The sequence below is a fragment of the Sabethes cyaneus genome, chromosome 3 (assembly GCF_943734655.1).
Source record: "Sabethes cyaneus chromosome 3, idSabCyanKW18_F2, whole genome shotgun sequence".
Classification (NCBI taxonomy): domain Eukaryota; kingdom Metazoa; phylum Arthropoda; class Insecta; order Diptera; family Culicidae; genus Sabethes; species Sabethes cyaneus.
This window is the reverse complement of record NC_071355.1, coordinates 120,071,042-120,089,347: the sequence shown is the minus strand read 5'-3', so window position 1 is coordinate 120,089,347 and position 18,306 is coordinate 120,071,042. Positions and strand designations below refer to the sequence as shown.

Below are 18,306 nucleotides of genomic sequence, written 5' to 3'. Positions count from 1 at the left end.
ATTGATATGTTTTGATTTCACACGTTTCAACGGTTTAATATACGGGGCTTAAATGTTAAAGTTTGAATAACTTTTGAATGAACCGTCCGATTTTAAATAACTCGGTTTCGTTTGATAGATCTCAGCAGTAATTTTCAAATAATAATAAAATGTGTGATGGTTTTTATAAAATTGATGCTTATATGTTACAAAAATATGTTTTAAATACTATTTTTTCACATTTCTTTATGTAACTTTCAAACTACAAGTCCAATCGTCATGAAATTTGGAAGTTAAGGGTTTGCAAGGCTCCCCTTTCATATGCAATTAATTTTGTTCAAATCGGTTGAGGAACCTATGAGATAATGAAGTCCCATATTTTTCGTATTTTTATACATAACTTTTGAACTAAAAGTCCGATCAATATGAAATTTAATAGCGACCTATGGGACACCTAGACCTTCCATTTGACACTAAGAACATTAAAATCGGTCCAGCCATCTCCGAGAAAAGTGAGTGAGATTAAAAAGCGTCACATACACACATACACACACACACACACACACACACACACACACACACACACACACACACACACACACACACACACACACACACACACACACACACACACACACACACACACACACACACACACACACACACACACACACACACACACACACACACACACACACACACACACACACACACACACACACACACACACACACACACACACACACACACACACACACACACACACACACACACACACACACACACACACACACACACACACACACACACACACACACACACACACACACACACACACACACACACACACACACACACACACACACACACACACACACACACACACACACACACACACACACACACACACACACACACACACACACACACACACACACACACACACACACACACACACACACACACACACACACACACACACACACACACACACACACACACACACACACACACACACACACACAGAAAATGCTCAGTTTTCGAAACTGAGTCGAATGGTATATGACATTCGGCCCGCAGGACCTTCTTTCCATTTCCGGTTTTCCGAGTGATTTCTATACCTTTATACTATATATTTATATAGTAGAAAGGCAAAACGTGAAAATTACGTGACACGATTTTCTCCGGAACCAAGTGACCGATTTCAACGATCTTGGTATCGAATGAAAGCTCTTGTTAACGATCAATTTTTCGGGTAAATTTTATTGAAAACAAACAAGTAGTTTAAAAGTTATCCTAAAAAACCCGAATTAATCCACCTAGCGGCGTGACCTAGCCTTTCTACTGCCACAATAATCTTTATAAAATTTTTCAGGAACTTGTAGATGTATCGATGTTATATTAGACTATATTTTTAAATATCCGTTCCGTATTCCTCAAAATCCTTATTTGCCAGTAAAATTCACAACGTATTGTGTAGAATAATTATATTTTCTTTCCTTGGGTGCGTAAATACATGTAAGCGTCATTTATGTTACTTGATGAACACCTTATTTAGTTTTATAATATTTATAGAAAAATAATGTAAACACAAAAGATAATTTTTACAGACTTGAATGAATATGTATAGAAAATTAGAAATTAACCCTCTAACGGGTCTACAGATGGCCTTAACTTTCGGGCTTCAGAGCCACATACGAAACTTGTTTTGAATTGACAATATGAAGTATTTGTTCATGGCAGATTTTTTGATATTTTGATATTAATACCATGCATTCAAAAGTTAGCATCTTTGAAAAACAAGAGTTCAGAAAAATTATTATTATATTTCGCTTTTGAAGAAAAAGGATATCTACAACAAAATGATTAATCTCAAAATTTTACTATTGGTTTACTTGGCTTCAATTTTGCAATATATCTGAATTAGAAAAAAATTACTGAATAGAGCATTAGATATGAAAACGAGAAATGGAACTATTTCTTAGCTAGCGCTCCTTCAGATAATTATTTTTGCATGAAAATCAAAACTTAAGCTTCTTTTGAATGTACTTTCATGAAAAGATAGTCATTAGCTTGATCGCATCGTTTTTACAATTAGGAAAACAAGATGAGGTCGAAAAATAGTGCCAAAGCTGCGCCATAAACATGCTTGAGAATGGGAAATACGATCGATATGATTCCCAGTGCTTGTCTTTTTTGATTTATTAATTAAAACATGATACATGACATAAGACATCTGTCCTTTAAAATATCACTAACGAAAACAAATCTTACAAAAATTCTATCGTGCAACGTTTACTTCCTATTTTTCATATAACATTTCTAAGCTCTGGGAATGGGAAATACTATTGATTGAAAAGAGCATCTATTGATGCGCAGAATTTGTTTGGAATTTGTACAAATTTATTTGGAAAAATCAACTCACTAGTAATTTTGTTTCTATACACCACTATACCTACATGCTTAAATAAACTGCTTTTCTTGTACAATTGTGAGTAACAGTAAGTGAAGAAAATGACAATTGAAATCTGAATTCAAAGAAAAGAAAAACTTTTCGATTGAATCCCACTATTTAATATTTATTTGCAACAGATACGTAGTTCGCCTACGACGAGCAGGCTTCATTAGTGTCTTATTTCAAAGCGTATACGTATCTGTCGCGAATAAATATTAAATAGTGGAATTTAGTCGGTAAAAGTTTTTTCTTTTCTTTAATTTCAGAGTTCGTATTCCACTAAGAGGCTTCAAAAACTTCAGACAATTGACATGTTTCTCACTTTTCTTGAATTTCATTGCAAATTTTAAAATTGCAATTTGTCATCACATACATACATATATACACACATACATACATACATACATACATACATACATACATACATACATACATACATACATACATACATACATACATACATACATACATACATACATACATTCATACATACATACATACATACATACATACATACATACATACATACATACATACATACATACATACATACATACATACATACATACATACATACATACATACATACATACATACATACATACATACATACACACATACATCACACACATCTCATACATTGAATACAATCAACATTTGATTGACATGTTTTGATTTCACACGTTTTAACGGTTTAATATACGGTGCTTAAGTGTTAAAGTTTGAATAACTTTTGAATGAAGCGTTCGATTTTAAATAACTCGGTTTCGTTTGATAGATCTCAGCAGTCATTTTCAAATAATCATAAAATGTGTGATGTTTTTCATTAAATTAATGCTTATATGTTACATAAATATGTTTTAAATACTAATTTTTCACATTTCTTTATGTAACTTTCAAACTACAAGTCCAATCGTCATGAAATTTGGAAGTTAAGGGTTTGCAAGGCTCCTCTTTCATATGCAATCAATTTTGTTCAAATCGGTTAAGAGACCTATGAGATAATGAAGTCCCATATTTTTCGTATTTTTATAGATAACTTTTGAACTAAAAGTCCGATCAGTATGAAATTCAATAGCGACTAATGGGACACCTAGACCTTTCATTTGACACTAAGAACATTAAAATCGGTCCAGCCATCTCCGAGAAAAGTGAGTGAGATTAAAAGCGTCACATACACACACACACACATACACACACACACACACACACACACACACACACACACACACACATACATACACACACACAGAAAATGCTCAGTTTTCGAAACTGAGTCGAATGGTATATAACATTCGGCCCGCAGGACCTTCTTTCCATTTCCGGTTTTCCAAGTGATTTCTATACCTTTATACTATATATTTATATAGCAGAAAGGCAAAAACCTGTTTTGACAAGGTAATAATTATCGCCTGTTTCTTAGAGATGGCTAAACCGACTTAGGCGCTATTAGTCTCATTTGAAAGGTAACATAGCCTAATAGATCACTATTGATTTGTTTTTTGATTGGACGTTCAATTTGAAAGTTACGAGTAATTGAATACAATACATTAAAATTTATAATAATTTATAACCATTTCATCTAAGATGATTTATCTAGTTTGAATTATTTTGACATCAGATTAGAGATTTTAATGCTGCAAATATATCTGCAAAATTTCAGTAGAATTGGTTTTGCCGATCAAAAGATATTAACCCTCCAACACTCGCGCCAACTTTTGTAATACAGGTTATTCGCGCACACAATGGCCCAATGCCAAAAAGACATGCGCACTAGAGTTTTGACTGGGAAAACTTGATTTTAGGTTTATGGAACCTTTGGAAGAATTTCTTGAAATTGAAAGTTCTATCGTCTGGTGCAATTTAAACTTTGATTAATCCCCCTAAAAGTGGAATAAAAAAATTATTTTTCTTCAGTTTCAATATAACACATTGATGTATTCTGCAAAGTTTTAGAGTATATTATTACAAGAAATTTTGCTGAAGACTTACTTACTTACTTAATCAGCTCCAGGCCGTGGTTTCCTCTGCTGTACGAAGTCGTCTCCATTCTACTCGGTCCATGGCCGCAATTCGCCAGCCACGTAGTCTACGTAGGGTCCGCAGGTCGCCTACCACTTGATCGATCCATCTTGCTCGCTGCGCGCCCCGCCGTCTCGTTCCAGTCGGATCGTTATTGAGAACTTTTTTAACCGGGCAGTCGTCCGACATCCTCACGACATGTCCAGCCCATCGCAGGCGACCGATTTTTGCGGTGGCAGCGATGGGTGGTTCCCTAAGCATCTGATGCAATTCATGGTTCATTCGCCTCCTCCACGTTCCGTCTTCCATCTGCACTCCGCCGTAGATGGTGCGCAACACCTTCCGTTCGAAAACACTAAGGGCGCGTTGGTCCTCCACGAGCATAGTCCATGTCTCATGGCCGTAAAGGACTACCGGTCTAATCAGCGTCTTGTAGATTGTTAACTTCGTGCGGTGGCGAATTTTGTTCGATCGCAGCGTCCTACGGAGTACAAAGTAGGCACGATTTCCTGCCATAATGCGTCTTTGTATTTCTCTGCTGGTGTCGTTGTCTGCAGTAACCAGTGAGCCCAGATACACGAACTCTTCTACCACCTCGATTTCATCACCGTCTAAATGAATCCGGGGAGGGAGGTCAGCATTCACTTCTTTAGAACCTCTTCCTTTCATGTATTTTGTTTTCGATACATTAATGACAAGTCCTATCCGTTTGGCTTCAGCTTTCAGTCCGATGTACGTTTCCGCCATCCTCTCAAAGGTACGTGTAATGATGTCAACGTCGTCAGCGAAACCAAGAAGCTGGACGGACTTCGTGAATATCGTGCCACTCGTGTCTATACCCGCTCTTCTTATCACACCCTCCAAAGCGATGTTAAACAGCAAACATGAAAGCCCATCACCTTGCCGTAACCCTCTTCGAGATCCAAAGGGATTCGAGACTGCCCCTGATACTCGAACAACACACATTACTCGATCCATCGTCGCCTTGACCAATCGCGTTAGTTTATCCGGAAATCCGTAGTAGTGCATAATCTGCCATAGCTGATCTCGATCGATCGTGTCGTACGTCGATTTGAAGTCGATGAATAAATGATGCGTGGGCACGTTGTATTCGCGACATTTCTGCAACACTTGCCGAAGCGCGAAAATCTGGTCCGTGGTGGCACGGGCACCCATGAATCCCGCTTGATATTGCCCCACGAACTCCTTTGCAAATGGTGATAGTCGACGACATAAAAGTTGGGAGAGTACCTTGTAGGCGGCGTTCAACAGTGTGATTGCGCGGTAGTTGCAACAATCCAACTTGTCGCCCTTTTTGTAGATCGGACACACGATGCCTTCCGTCCACTCCTCCGGTAGTAGCTCATCCTCCCAAATCTTGACAATGACTCAGTGCAGCGCTCTAGCCAGTGCGTCACCACCGTATTTCAGCAGCTCGCCGGGTAGCTGATCAGCCCCAGCCGCTTTATTGTTCTTCAGCCGACCGATCTCTTCTGCTACCTCCTGGAGGTCAGGGGCTGGTATTCTGTCGTCTTCTGCACGTGCTCCAAGATCTATTGCCATATCGTCACCTCCATGTTCAGCTACATCGCTGTTAAGGTGCTCGTCATAATACTGCTTCCACCTCTCGATCACTTCACGTTCGTTCGTGAGAAGATTACCGTCTGAGTCTCGACACATATCGGCCTGCGGCACATGGCCTTTGCGCGAGCGGTTTAACTTCTCGTAGAACCTCCGTTTATCGTTAGCACGGTACAGTTCTTCCATCGCCTCGCGATCCCGATCTTCCTGTTGGCGCTTTTTCCTCCGGAAGACCGAGTTTTGCCTGTTCCGTGCTTGTTTATATCGATCCACATTCGCCCTCGTACGGTGTTGCAGCATCCTCGCACGTGCTGCATTCTTCTCCTGCACTAATTGCTCGCATTCGCCGTCGAACCAATCGTTTCTTCGGTTCGGATTCATTGTACCTAGTGCGGCTAGTGCAGTGCTACCGATGGCGGTCTTAATGCCTTTCCAACCATCTTCAAGAGTTGCTGCGCCAAGTTGCTCTTCCGTTGGTAGCGCTGCTTCCAGCTGCCGCGCGTATCCTGGGCAACTCCGGTGACTCGTAGCTGCTCGATGTTGGGTCGCGGCGTACGACTTCGACGCGTGTTATGCACCGTCGAGAGTTTTGAGCGCATGCAAACTGCAACTAGGAAATGATCCGAATCTATATTCGCACTGCGGTAGGTGCGAACGTTTATAACATCAGAGAAGAATTTACCGTCGATTAGAATATGGTCAATTTGGTTTTCTATTCGTTGGTCTGGTGATCTCCAGGTGGCCTTGTGGATATCTTTGCGGGGGAAGAAGGTACTTCGGACTACCATTCCGCGGGAGGCTGCAAAATTTACGCATCGTTGGCCGTTGTCGTTCGTTGCGGCATGCAGGCTGTTTGGCCCGATTACCGGTCTATATATAGCTTCCCGTCCTACATGCGCGTTCATGTCACCGATGACGATTTTCACGTCCCGTCGCGGACAGCCATCATACACCTGCTCCAGCTGCGCATAGAACGCCTCCTTCTCATCATCGGGTCTCCCTTCGTGTGGGCAATGCACATTGATGATACTGTAATTGAAGAAACGGCCCTTAATCCTCAACTTGCACATCCTTGCGTTGATCGGTTGCCAACCAATCACACGCTGGCGCATCTTTCCCAGTACTATAAAGCCGGTTCCCAGCTCGTTGGTGGTGCCACAGCTCTGGTAGAAAGTAGCCGCTCGATGCCCGCTTTTCCATACCTTCTGTCCTGTCCAGCAAAGTTCCTGCAGTGCTACGACTTCGAAGTTTCGGGGATGTAATTCATCATATATTATCCTATCGCAACCCGGGAAGCCGAGCGATTTGCAATTCCATGTCCCGAGTTTCCAATCGTAGTCCTTATTTCGTCGCGTGGGTCGATGCCGATTGTTCCGATCCCTATTTTCTTCTTCGTTGTTGGTAACTTTTAGATTTCCAGGGCGGCTTGTTGGGCCTGCCCCTAACCCCCTGTCTCGCCGGAGGACCATCGTGCACAGCACTGTTTAGAGTCCCTGCTGGCATAAGGACGAGTATAATAATCAGCCGCCCCTAACATGGAGAACAGACGCTGTTTGAGCCGCACCTCCTTGGTGGACAGACGCTCGTATTTGACGAAGCATTTCCTCTACCGCCATGCTATGGTTACCGCGCCAGTATTCGCGTCGCACCTCCTCACTTCGCTATTGTCAGATTGACAACATTGCCCAGGCTACGCCGCATTTGGTATCATATGACTCGTGGAGGCGTGAGGCGGGAGCTTGTGAGGACCAGAGCTGTGTTTGACGCTCCTTCCAGGTTGTCAACTCACCATTTGAAGCCCAAAGACAGTAACCCCCTATCTCTTCAGCGAAGCTAGAAAAATATTATTTATTGTATATGAATTAGTGAAATCAGTTTTTTATTTTAGCTCTTTTCGTAATTGTTGTATGACTTTTTCATGTATTACAAAGTTGCACAAATAGTAAAAATACACAACTTTGCTGAATATAGTATACCTCTATGTTTGCTTGTTTAGGAACTGTAGAACTTTGATTATAAAAAATACCCTAATTTTGACCCCGAATTACTCGACTAGCAACAGACGGATACATTTTAAACATTTTACATTATTGCTGATTGTTTTGATGCATACAGACACCATTTTTCCATATGAAGAAACGAGAGAAAATTCCAGGCCAATTCCGGTACACCTCATATGCTGATTGCTTCATTTCTGTGATGTCAGTTTATGCTGATCAATTTTCCCAACAATTTAAAGTATTAATGCATTGAATAATTATGACATTTTGCTCATTACAAGTTTATTGAAGAATATACGTTAGTTACACAACGATTTGTAACTTTATAACAATATGGCGTTCAAAAACCTACACGTGTTATACAAAATACAACAGCGTGAGTAACCGAAGGTTAATAAAAATTGATGAAATTTATTTTAGAAAACTTTATTGGTGTGAATCAACTAGGCATTACAGGAAATTATGCATAGTTCAAAAATCTATAAACTAGACCTTTACTACGCAATGTATATGTTAAAGAATAATATTTGCTCTTACAACCTACTTTTACTTGCACTTAATCAAATTATTAACAACTTACTTATCCTTATTCAGCAATTTCATGAAAAAAGGATCTATCAAAATTTATAAGTGGTCATATTTTGTTCAAATTTTGTAAACGTATTCAATTTTCAAAAATTTTATGTAAACCAACGCACTACGCAACGTTAATCAATAGATGGATTATACTCCGAAGACGTGTCGGTTTCTATCTATAGACCGTATAACAAAGGTTCCTTTCACCACTAGGTGGATTAAATCGGGTTTTTCACTGTTTGCTGAGTTTCTATCACAACGATATACACAGAAAGCGGGAGGAAACAACGAACTATCCATTACAGTTGAGTCCAGGTTAGTTTCAGTGAAGCAATATATATCTATTGAGGACATATAGATAATTTTTTGCCGTTCACTTCCTTTAACGCTATTCATGTTCTGATAGTATACATCCAGTATTATTTTCTTTTCGGCAGGTTTTCGTCTTGTGGATAATACGGAGGCAGCGGTAGTCAATTTCGGTACTAACTCAGGTACGTCAGTAATGTTTTCGTGAATCGCAGTAAGATTATAATCTATCGTCATTTCAGATTCATCATAATTACTGTGTGTTGGTGAGCGGCGTGAGGAAATTTTCCGGATTGGACTCATTATACTTGTAGTCATCTCGAAATGTATTTGATCGAGACTCATTTACGAATTCACGGAAATAGATTCCCATTTGCCAGCTCGAGTGCTGCATCGCCTTATCTTTATAATTTATTGTTCTACAGTCTAAGCAAAATCAATTCCCACCTTGAATGATACGTATGTCATTTGACTTAAATCCGCTCCTTTACGAACTAATTTAACGACTTCGACCGGACCCTCTAGTTCTAGATTCTGCTGTACTAGTTTAGAAATCTCTTCCACAGGGGCTTGTGGTGAGAATCTAGACAGAAACAACCAGAATTTATTGGCACAAGGGGTAACCGGTACGATCGGAATGGAAGAGTCGCGCGCTGGCTCTTTATTCCCACAAAGCATTTGAGCAGTAATTGTTTCCTCTTGCGGAGGATCTAGAAGAATGCGCGGACGCTTCGATGATCTTCCGTCTGATCCAGGAATTGGTTTGGGAGTTGAAGGCGTTAAGGGAATTTTTCTTGTGATTCGATTGATCATACTCGCGTTTTTCTTAATTTCATCCCTTAATTCCTCGAACATTTTACTTTGCTGGTCCAGTGCCATATCAAGTGTGTTACTAGCATTGCTTAGAGCTCCACGAAAAGTTGCATTGCTCATAAGTTTTCTGCAAGCTTGACATATCCAAAAAATCGCATCACTAGATGTTAGCTCTGCCCATAGGGCAGGATTAAGCCTGGAGCACTCAACATGAAATGTTGATCGACAGAAACCTTGACAAATAACCGTGTCAGCCTCCGAATGAATACAATTGGCACAGGCATTACAAAGATGATCCATTTTCAATACCGATTTTTTTTTAACCCACAATCACGATACGAATAAATCTTTAATACTTAAAAGCGTAATGTTTATCAAAGAAAACTTTAAGCACTAGCAAGCAATATTATAAGCAGTATTTCAACGAAAAAATTAGCAAAAATTGCAGCTCGTTTCACTATACGTATCTATTTGTAAACAAGCATTGACATTGATAAAGGAGGGAAATAAGAAAATAACAATAATAATTATAATTAATTACATCCAAAAAAATACAATAGAGGTGACAGTAACAACAACGATAGCCATATTAGTAATGATAGTAATAACATAGGAAACTGACACAGGAAACACAGCTACTGACTATAACTTCCTGCCCATTATCAATTGTAGTTTGGCAACATAGGTATAAGAAAAAATTCCGACTCATCATAGAACACTAAAACATATATTCATTCATACCTATACACCCATGCACACTCATACATGCATACACATATATACATGTACGTGTGTGTATATTTTTCAGTGCTGTGTTGTCCATATTCGCATAACAGCCACAAATTCTATGGCAATTTCAAAAAAATGTCTCGATTACGCAAATAAAGACATCACATCATTTTTGAACACTCGTTCGTTCTAACTAGCGATAATTTTAAATTTTCATGAGTAAGTCAAAATCTCATGAATCGTGGGTAGGATTTGGTTTCAGTTTCCTAGAGAAATTTCTGTGCATACCAGCATTTCATCTAGGGAACTGAGTAAGCCCTCCCGGTGCTTCGGCCTAAACGGATTGAATTTAAAATCCGTTCAATTCCGCTCCATTCCGCTTTACGAGAAACCCATAAAGCTAAGTTATGCAATACTATACTACATACTACACATATATCTAACTTAAACTATATTACATTCTACATGCGGAACTAAGCTTAGGAGTGTGCCGAAGTAGGATTGGGCGATACCGTATCGATACTCGCGATATCGATACTCAAGGGCCGATATTTCGATATATTTCATCGATGATTACGACGCCGATATTATGCTAAATCGATACTTTCATCCCGATACTGTTTTGATAGAGCGGGATATGCAGCTGGAAGAATATGGGTTTGAGAACAGGCCAAGAAATGTTCAAGAAAGTATTTTTTTAGGGATTTTTTCTCGCGACATAATATGTGCTTATAAAACTTGAACATTAGTTTTGACATCTCTATTTACGTCAATCTATTGCCACGAAGAAGAATTTGGTCAAATTTCGACGAGCGCGGAATGAGTTGACCACGATCCTGAAGAGGAAAAAGGGGCAGAATAAGTACGAAGAACGTGAAGAGAACTCTACAAAAATGGCCAAGAATTACTAGCAACGACACTTTACTGGATAATTTCAAGGATTTGGGAGAAGGAGAAGCTACCGGAGGAGTGGATGGAAGGTTTACCCATCTACAAAAGGGTTGTTGTAATTATTGCAGAATAACGCTGCTCAAAGCCACCCACAAAGTGCTCTCACAGATCTCACACAGCAAGCATAGCATACCAAGAGAATTCGTAGGGTAGTACCTGTTGTAGTACCAAGTGGGCTTTATGGAGGCCCGTGCAACTCAAATTCTCATATTTTTATTCTCTGACAAATCCTCTAGAAATCTCGGCAGTACAACATGCCACCCATCAGACACATTTTTGTGGATTCCAGTGCAGCTGTTAGTTTGCATACCAGATGAACCGGTTCAAATGTACATTACATACTAATTGGCAACCCTGTGTATTCCCACCTAGCATTAAAATAGAATAATCTTGAGCAGCAATTGACAGTTGATAGATATGCTGATTTATTGATAAAAACCCTAAAACCGGTAACCATCAGTTCAGTTAAAATAAAATCTTAGTAGCAGTACGATCGCGATTTTTCACATTGCCCTTTGAGGCCCGATAATACTTGTCCGAATCCTAAACCAACATTCTGGTGCCGTGACCAGGATCTCTATCAAGATCTGTCGCGAGTGAAAAATTATTATACACAACGTAAAGTTCCAACACGAGGGTAACAAAGAACCTCGTGAAAAACCCGTGAAAAACTAGTTTACCCGCTGCATGTGAAGAACAAGGAGGTAACCTAACCTCAACCCGGATCACAGTTATATTTCCCCAATCCGTTCCAGCACGAGGGTAACAAGGTACCTCGTGAGAAAGCTAGGTTACTCCTCGCACGTGCAAAAGAGGAGAGGAACGTAACCTCTAGTTTGAAGCCCGTCTCGCTGCCTGAGTGAAAGAGAGGAAACATAACCTCAAGTTTCGTAAACCGCGTGCTGGACATCGTTCTTGGCGCTTGGTTTCAACGATTTTTCCTGCTATTGCGTACCAGTTGGACTCGCAGCGGAAGATTTAGTCGCCCGAATAGCAGCTCAACATTTTTTGTAATTTTTTATAAAAATACAAGGCCTCTTTGGAAGAGGTACCAGGTGAGTACCTTTCCAAAGTAAAATAAAATCCGTTTTGCGGTACTTCCTGGGTCTCTTTTGGTTCCAGAAACGTGCTCGAAACCGTTCCCGTTTTGATGTCGACTGTTAAAATGCCTGCCGAGAAGAAAATGAAAGCTAAAGAGTTGAAGCGGAAAAATGTGGTAGAAGCGTTGAAGCGCATGGATGAATTTCTAGTGAATTACGCTCCAGATGAGCATCAATATGAAGTGCCTCTACGACTCGAACGCTTAGAAAAGCTAAATGAAGCGTTCGAGATGATCCAGTCGGAATACGAACAGCTAGATGATAGCGAGCAGTTTTTAATTGCGAACATGGAATGTCGAGCAAAAATAGAAGAGCAGTATTTTCGCATCAAAGCCAGCCTGATCTCAAAGATGCCCCAGCCAGTCCCCGTTCCTGTTGCGCAAACGTCAGCTTCAGAACCCCAGCTCATCCCGTCCGGTCTAGCAAATGTGAAATTGCCAACGATAACGCTGCCAGAATTTGATGGAGATTTCAACAATTGGCTGACGTTCCACGATACGTTCGTTTCGATGATTCATGCCTCAACAGAAATATCTTGTGTGCAGAAGTTCCATTATCTCCGTGCGGCCTTGAAGGGAGAGGCTGCCAATCTGATCCAGTCTATTACCATTACTGCAGCAAATTATTCGATGGCATGGGATACCCTTGTCAAGCGCTATTCCAATAAGGCAATACTACGCAAGAAGCACATTCGAGCGCTTTTGAAATACCCGAAGATCCTGAACAGTAACGTCGATGCTCTGCATAAAATCGTGGACGACTTTCAACGTCATGTAAAGATGCTGCAGCAATTAGGCGAACCCGTTGAACATTTCAGTTCTATACTGATAGAGCTTTTGGAAGATAAGCTGGATGACGCATCATTGCAGGCATGGGAGGAATCAGTGTCATCGGAGGAACAACCCACGTACACTAAGTTGATAGAATTTTTGCTAAAGAGAACCCGTGTACTAGAGAACATTCTCATCAACCGTCCCCAACACGGCAACCCCATGTCCGGTGGCCAGCATTCAGGAAATAAGAAACCCTTCCAGTTCCGCGTGAACACCAATGCCATGACCGAAGCTGCTCCGAAGATGTTCCCGCCCTGTCCCGCTTGTGAAAGAGACAAACATCCCGTGGTTGAATGTCCTGTTTTTAACGGATTAGACGTAAAAGGCCGTCTTAAAGTGCTTACCGATAAAAAACTGTGCAGCAACTGCTTTCGAAGTGACCATTTTGCCCGTACCTGTCGGTCCAAATACCGTTGCAGGCACTGCCATAAACGACATCATTCCATGATTCATCCCGGTCCTTTCCGGTCTATAGAAAACGATCCCGTTGCTGATCGTGCACCGCCTGGCGCGTTTCAAATTGCTACCGCTGTTGCTACCCCGTTTTCACCCGATCCAGTTCAGTTAAATGCTGCTGCAAAGGAAACTAGCGGAAACGTTATCCTGTCGACCGTTGTTCTTTTAATAGTTGATGCCTACGGTCAGAAGCATATAGCCCGAGCCCTGTTGGATACTGGATCGCAGCCTAATGCGATCAGTGAGCATTTATGCCAGCAATTGCATCTTCCTCGAAAAATTGTTAACGTGCCCATTGCAGGCGTGGATGGTATAACAACCAATTCAAAATATCAAATCCGCGCTGAAATCCGTTCCCGAGTTACCGGGTTCAAGGACATTCTTGATTTCTTGGTCCTACGAAAAGTGACCAGTGACACACCTCCCAGATCGTACACTGTTTCACAATGGAAAATTCCCGATGGAATACAACTAGCCGATCCCGAGTTCAACGTTAGTCGTAGGATCGATCTGATTATTGGTGCCGGTGATTTCTATACGCAACTGTTGGAAGGTCGGCTACGATTGGCTACTAACAAATCCCTGTTAGTTGAGTCTGTGTTTGGTTGGATAGTAACAGGCAAGACCACAATACCCGCTGAAGAAGCCCAGCAAGCACCAGTAGCTTGTCATGTGGCGACAGTTACATCAGTCGACAAACTGCTCGAGCGTTTTTGGGCTGTAGAAGAAGTCAGTAAAACAAATTATTCGATCACCGAGCAAGAGTGTGAAGACCTTTTTTCTGCCACGACAACCCGAGATGCTACCGGAAGATACATCGTTCGATTACCGAAGCAGTCTAAATTCGAACAGCTGATTGGAGGTTCGAAGTTCAACGCATTACGACGTTTCAAGTGGCTGGAGCAGAAATTAGAAAAGGACGCTGATCTTAAGCAACAATATTGCGATTTCATGGCAGAATATATTTCCCTGGAGCATATGCGTGCCATTCCCGAGGACCATTTGGACGGTCCCGAAGCTTTCTATCTCCCGCATCACCCTGTAATCAAAACTTCCAGTACCACCACTAAAGTGCGAGTGGTGTTTGATGGTTCCGCGAGATCTAAATCCGGACATTCGCTTAACGACGCCCTGCTTGTTGGCCCGGTAGTGCAGGATGAGCTACTAAGCAACATTCTACGATTTCGCAAATTCCCGATCGCGCTTGTAGCGGACATCGAAAAAATGTACCGCCAAGTTTTGATACACCCAGTAGACCGTCGGCTGCAGCGGATCTTTTGGCGATTCAACAGTACGCAACCCATTGGCACATATGAACTTTCGACGGTAACCTATGGTCTCGCCCCCTCCTCGTTCTTGGCAACCCGAACCCTGCACCAACTGGTGAATGATGAAGGTAACCTGTTTCCCAAGGCTGGCCCATCAGTCAAAAAATGTATGTACGTCGATGATTTCATTGGTGGGGAACATTCAGTAGAGCAGGCGATCCAGCTACGCAACGCACTCAACGAGCTATTGCAGAAAGGTGGCTTCTGTCTTCGTAAATGGAACTCGAATGACCCTAAAGCACTAGCTGACCTCCCACAAGAATTGCTGGGAACAAAAACATCCCACAAATTTGATTCGGAGGAAACAATCAAGACGCTGGGAATCAGTTGGGAACCGGCAAGCGACTTGTTCAGCTTCGACGTTGCTGTAAATCTGCATAGTGGCCCAGCAACTAAGCGCAGCGTACTTTCAACTATCGCCCAGCTTTTCGACCCGTTAGGCCTGATCGCTCCCGTAATCGTCCAGGCAAAAATCCTATTGCAACATTTATGGCTCTTATCTTTGAAATGGGACGAGGAAGTAACGCCGGAATTCCAAACGAAGTGGTCGACGTTCTGCCAAAATCTCCCGGATCTTCGTAGTTTTCGGATCGATCGTTTTGCCTTCCTGCCCCAGTTTTCTTCCGTTGAGCTACATTGTTTTGCAGATGCGTCAGAAGCAGCTTATGGCGCATGCATATATGTTCGCTCCGAATCTATCGACGGCGAAGTTAAAATCAGTTTATTGGCATCGAAATCAAAGGTAGCTCCCCTTAAGCGAATTACAATTCCCCGCCTGGAACTATGCGCGGCGCTGCTTGGTTCCTGTTTATATGAAAAAATTATCGCTGCGCTGGAAGTGAATTTTAGCGCAGTTTACTTCTGGACCGATTCAACTGTAGTCCTGCAGTGGTTGAAAGCGCCTCCTCGAACTTGGAAAACTTTCATAGCAAATAGAGTTTCAACCATCCAGTCAACAACCCACGGTTCAACCTGGGCGCACGTAGCTGGCGCCGACAACCCCGCGGACATGGTTTCTCGCGGTTTTCCTGCTGACGAGTTAGTCCTTAGCAATAAATGGAAGCATGGACCTAGCTGGTTATCCTTACCCAAATCGAAATGGCCAGTGCAGCAACCTGTTTTGGACCCGAACCCAGTAGAAGAAATGGAAATAAGACCTGTAGCAGTGTCAATTGCGCAAGAAAATACTCCCAACCCGTTATTTCTACGATTCTCGTAGTACCAGCGCCTTCTCAATGTCGTCGGTTTCTGTCTACGATTTGCCCGAAATGCACGTGAACAAAATCAAACCTACCGAGTTCGCGAACCGGTTCTCACTGTGGAAGAGTTGGAAACTGCAAAATTTGTTTTGGTAAAATTGGTTCAGGCCGAATCATTTCCCGAAGAAATCAAAAATTTGCGCAGAGGTAGCAGAGTAGCAACACGATCTCACATTCGTCTTCTCAGCCCGTTTCTGGATGCACAAGGTATAATTCGCGTCGGTGGTCGGTTGTGCCTGTCCGACGAACCATATAGTGTGAAACATCAAATAGTTATTCCCGGATTCCACCCGTTTGCAAAGCTGCTAATCAACTTTCATCATCGCAAAGTGTTACACGGCGGCAACAGTATGACTTTGGCTGTCGTTAGGGATGAATTTTGACCTTTGAATGGAAGGAGAGCAGTGCACAATGTCATACGAAATTGTTTTAGATGCAGCAGAGCAAATCCCCGTCCCATACAACAACCCATCGGACAGCTACCAGTTGGCCGAGTTACCGCTAGTGAAGCATTCTGTCACACTGGTGTAGATTACTGCGGACCCCTGTATTTGAAACCTACCCATCGCAGAGCAGCAGCAAGGAAATGCCACGTCGCAGTATTCGTTTGTCTTGCAACAAAAGCCGTTCACCTTGAGTTGGTGGGCGATCTATCAACAAACACCTTTCTCATGGCCCTCGACCGTTTCATTTGGAGGAGAAATAAACCGTCGCACATATATTCCGATAATGGTACTAATTTCATCGGAGCAAAGAATACCCTTCATCAACTGTACATCATGCTTCAACCAGGACCGGAGCAAGAACGCATATCGAAACATCTAGCTGAAGATCACATCCAATGGCATCTCATTCCCCCCCGCTCCCCGAATTTCGGGGGCCTTTGGGAGGCCGCTGTGAAGGTAGCCAAAAAGCATCTTATTCGCCAGCTCGGAACCGCAACACTATCCTACGAAGAACTTACTACTGTATTAACTGCTGTTGAAGGTTGTATGAATTCCCGCCCGCTCACGCCACTTTCAGAAGACCCCAACGACTTGTCCGCGCTGACTCCGGCGCACTTTCTGGTCAAAAACAAGATTCGTCCGCTTCCCGAGCCAGATATTAGAAACGTGCCTATGAACCGGCTTAGCCAGTATCAACGAGTTCAAGCTTATTCACAACGATTCTGGTACAGATGGAGGAATGAGTATCTCAAGCAGCTTCAAACCCAGTACAGCATTAATCCCGATCGTTACACTCTCGACGTCGGCTCGGTGGTAATTCTCAAAGACGACTCGCTTCCACCAGCACGATGGCCATTGGCCAGAGTTCTAGCAATCCATCCTGGTCCTGACAACATCACCCGAGTTGCTACACTACGAACGTCAGCCGGAATATTGAAGCGATCTGTATCGCGAATTTGCCCACTTCCTTGTGTCACCGAACATCCCGTAACGAGCAATGATCCAGAATAATTACCGAACTGCCGCGCATCCAGCAAAATAGGAGCACATTAGGAAGTGAATTTATAATTTAGTTAAATTGAAACTTATAGACAACGTAGTTGAAAAATGTATTTTCAAGGTGGCCGGTTATGTTAGTTTGCATACCAGATGAACCGGTTCAAATGTACATTACATACTAATTGGCAACCCTGTGTATTCCCACCTAGCATTAAAATAGAATAATCTTGAGCAGCAATTGACAGTTGATAGATATGCTGATTTATTGATAAAAACCCTAAAACCGGTAACCATCAGTTCAGTTAAAATAAAATCTTAGTAGCAGTACGATCGCGATTTTTCACATTGCCCTTTGAGGCCCGATAATACTTGTCCGAATCCTAAACCAACAGCAGCATACGACTCAGTCGAGCGCAAACAACTACACACTTAAATAAAAACACAGAGCGCGGCAAAATTTGGCCGTAATC

At 42.0% G+C, this 18,306-nt stretch overlaps 2 protein-coding genes across 2 annotated transcripts in view; one reads left to right on the top strand and one right to left on the bottom strand.

Annotated features, from left to right (window-relative positions):
• Positions 1-18,306, bottom strand: part of LOC128742312 (uncharacterized protein C05D11.13-like) — a 141,855-nt gene that overhangs the window by 85,310 nt on the left and 38,239 nt on the right. The gene's annotated exons all lie outside the window — the stretch shown is intronic.
• Positions 12,581-16,351, top strand: LOC128740074 (uncharacterized). The gene has a single exon (XM_053835587.1). It carries the CDS (start codon positions 12,581-12,583, stop codon positions 16,349-16,351), a length of 3,771 nt encoding a protein of 1,256 aa, XP_053691562.1.

What these genes read in the sequence shown, in the direction of transcription:
- LOC128740074 (XM_053835587.1), top strand. Translation starts at nt 12,581, where the DNA reads ATGCCTGCCGAGAAGAAAATGAAAGCTAAAGAGTTGAAGCGGAAAAAT.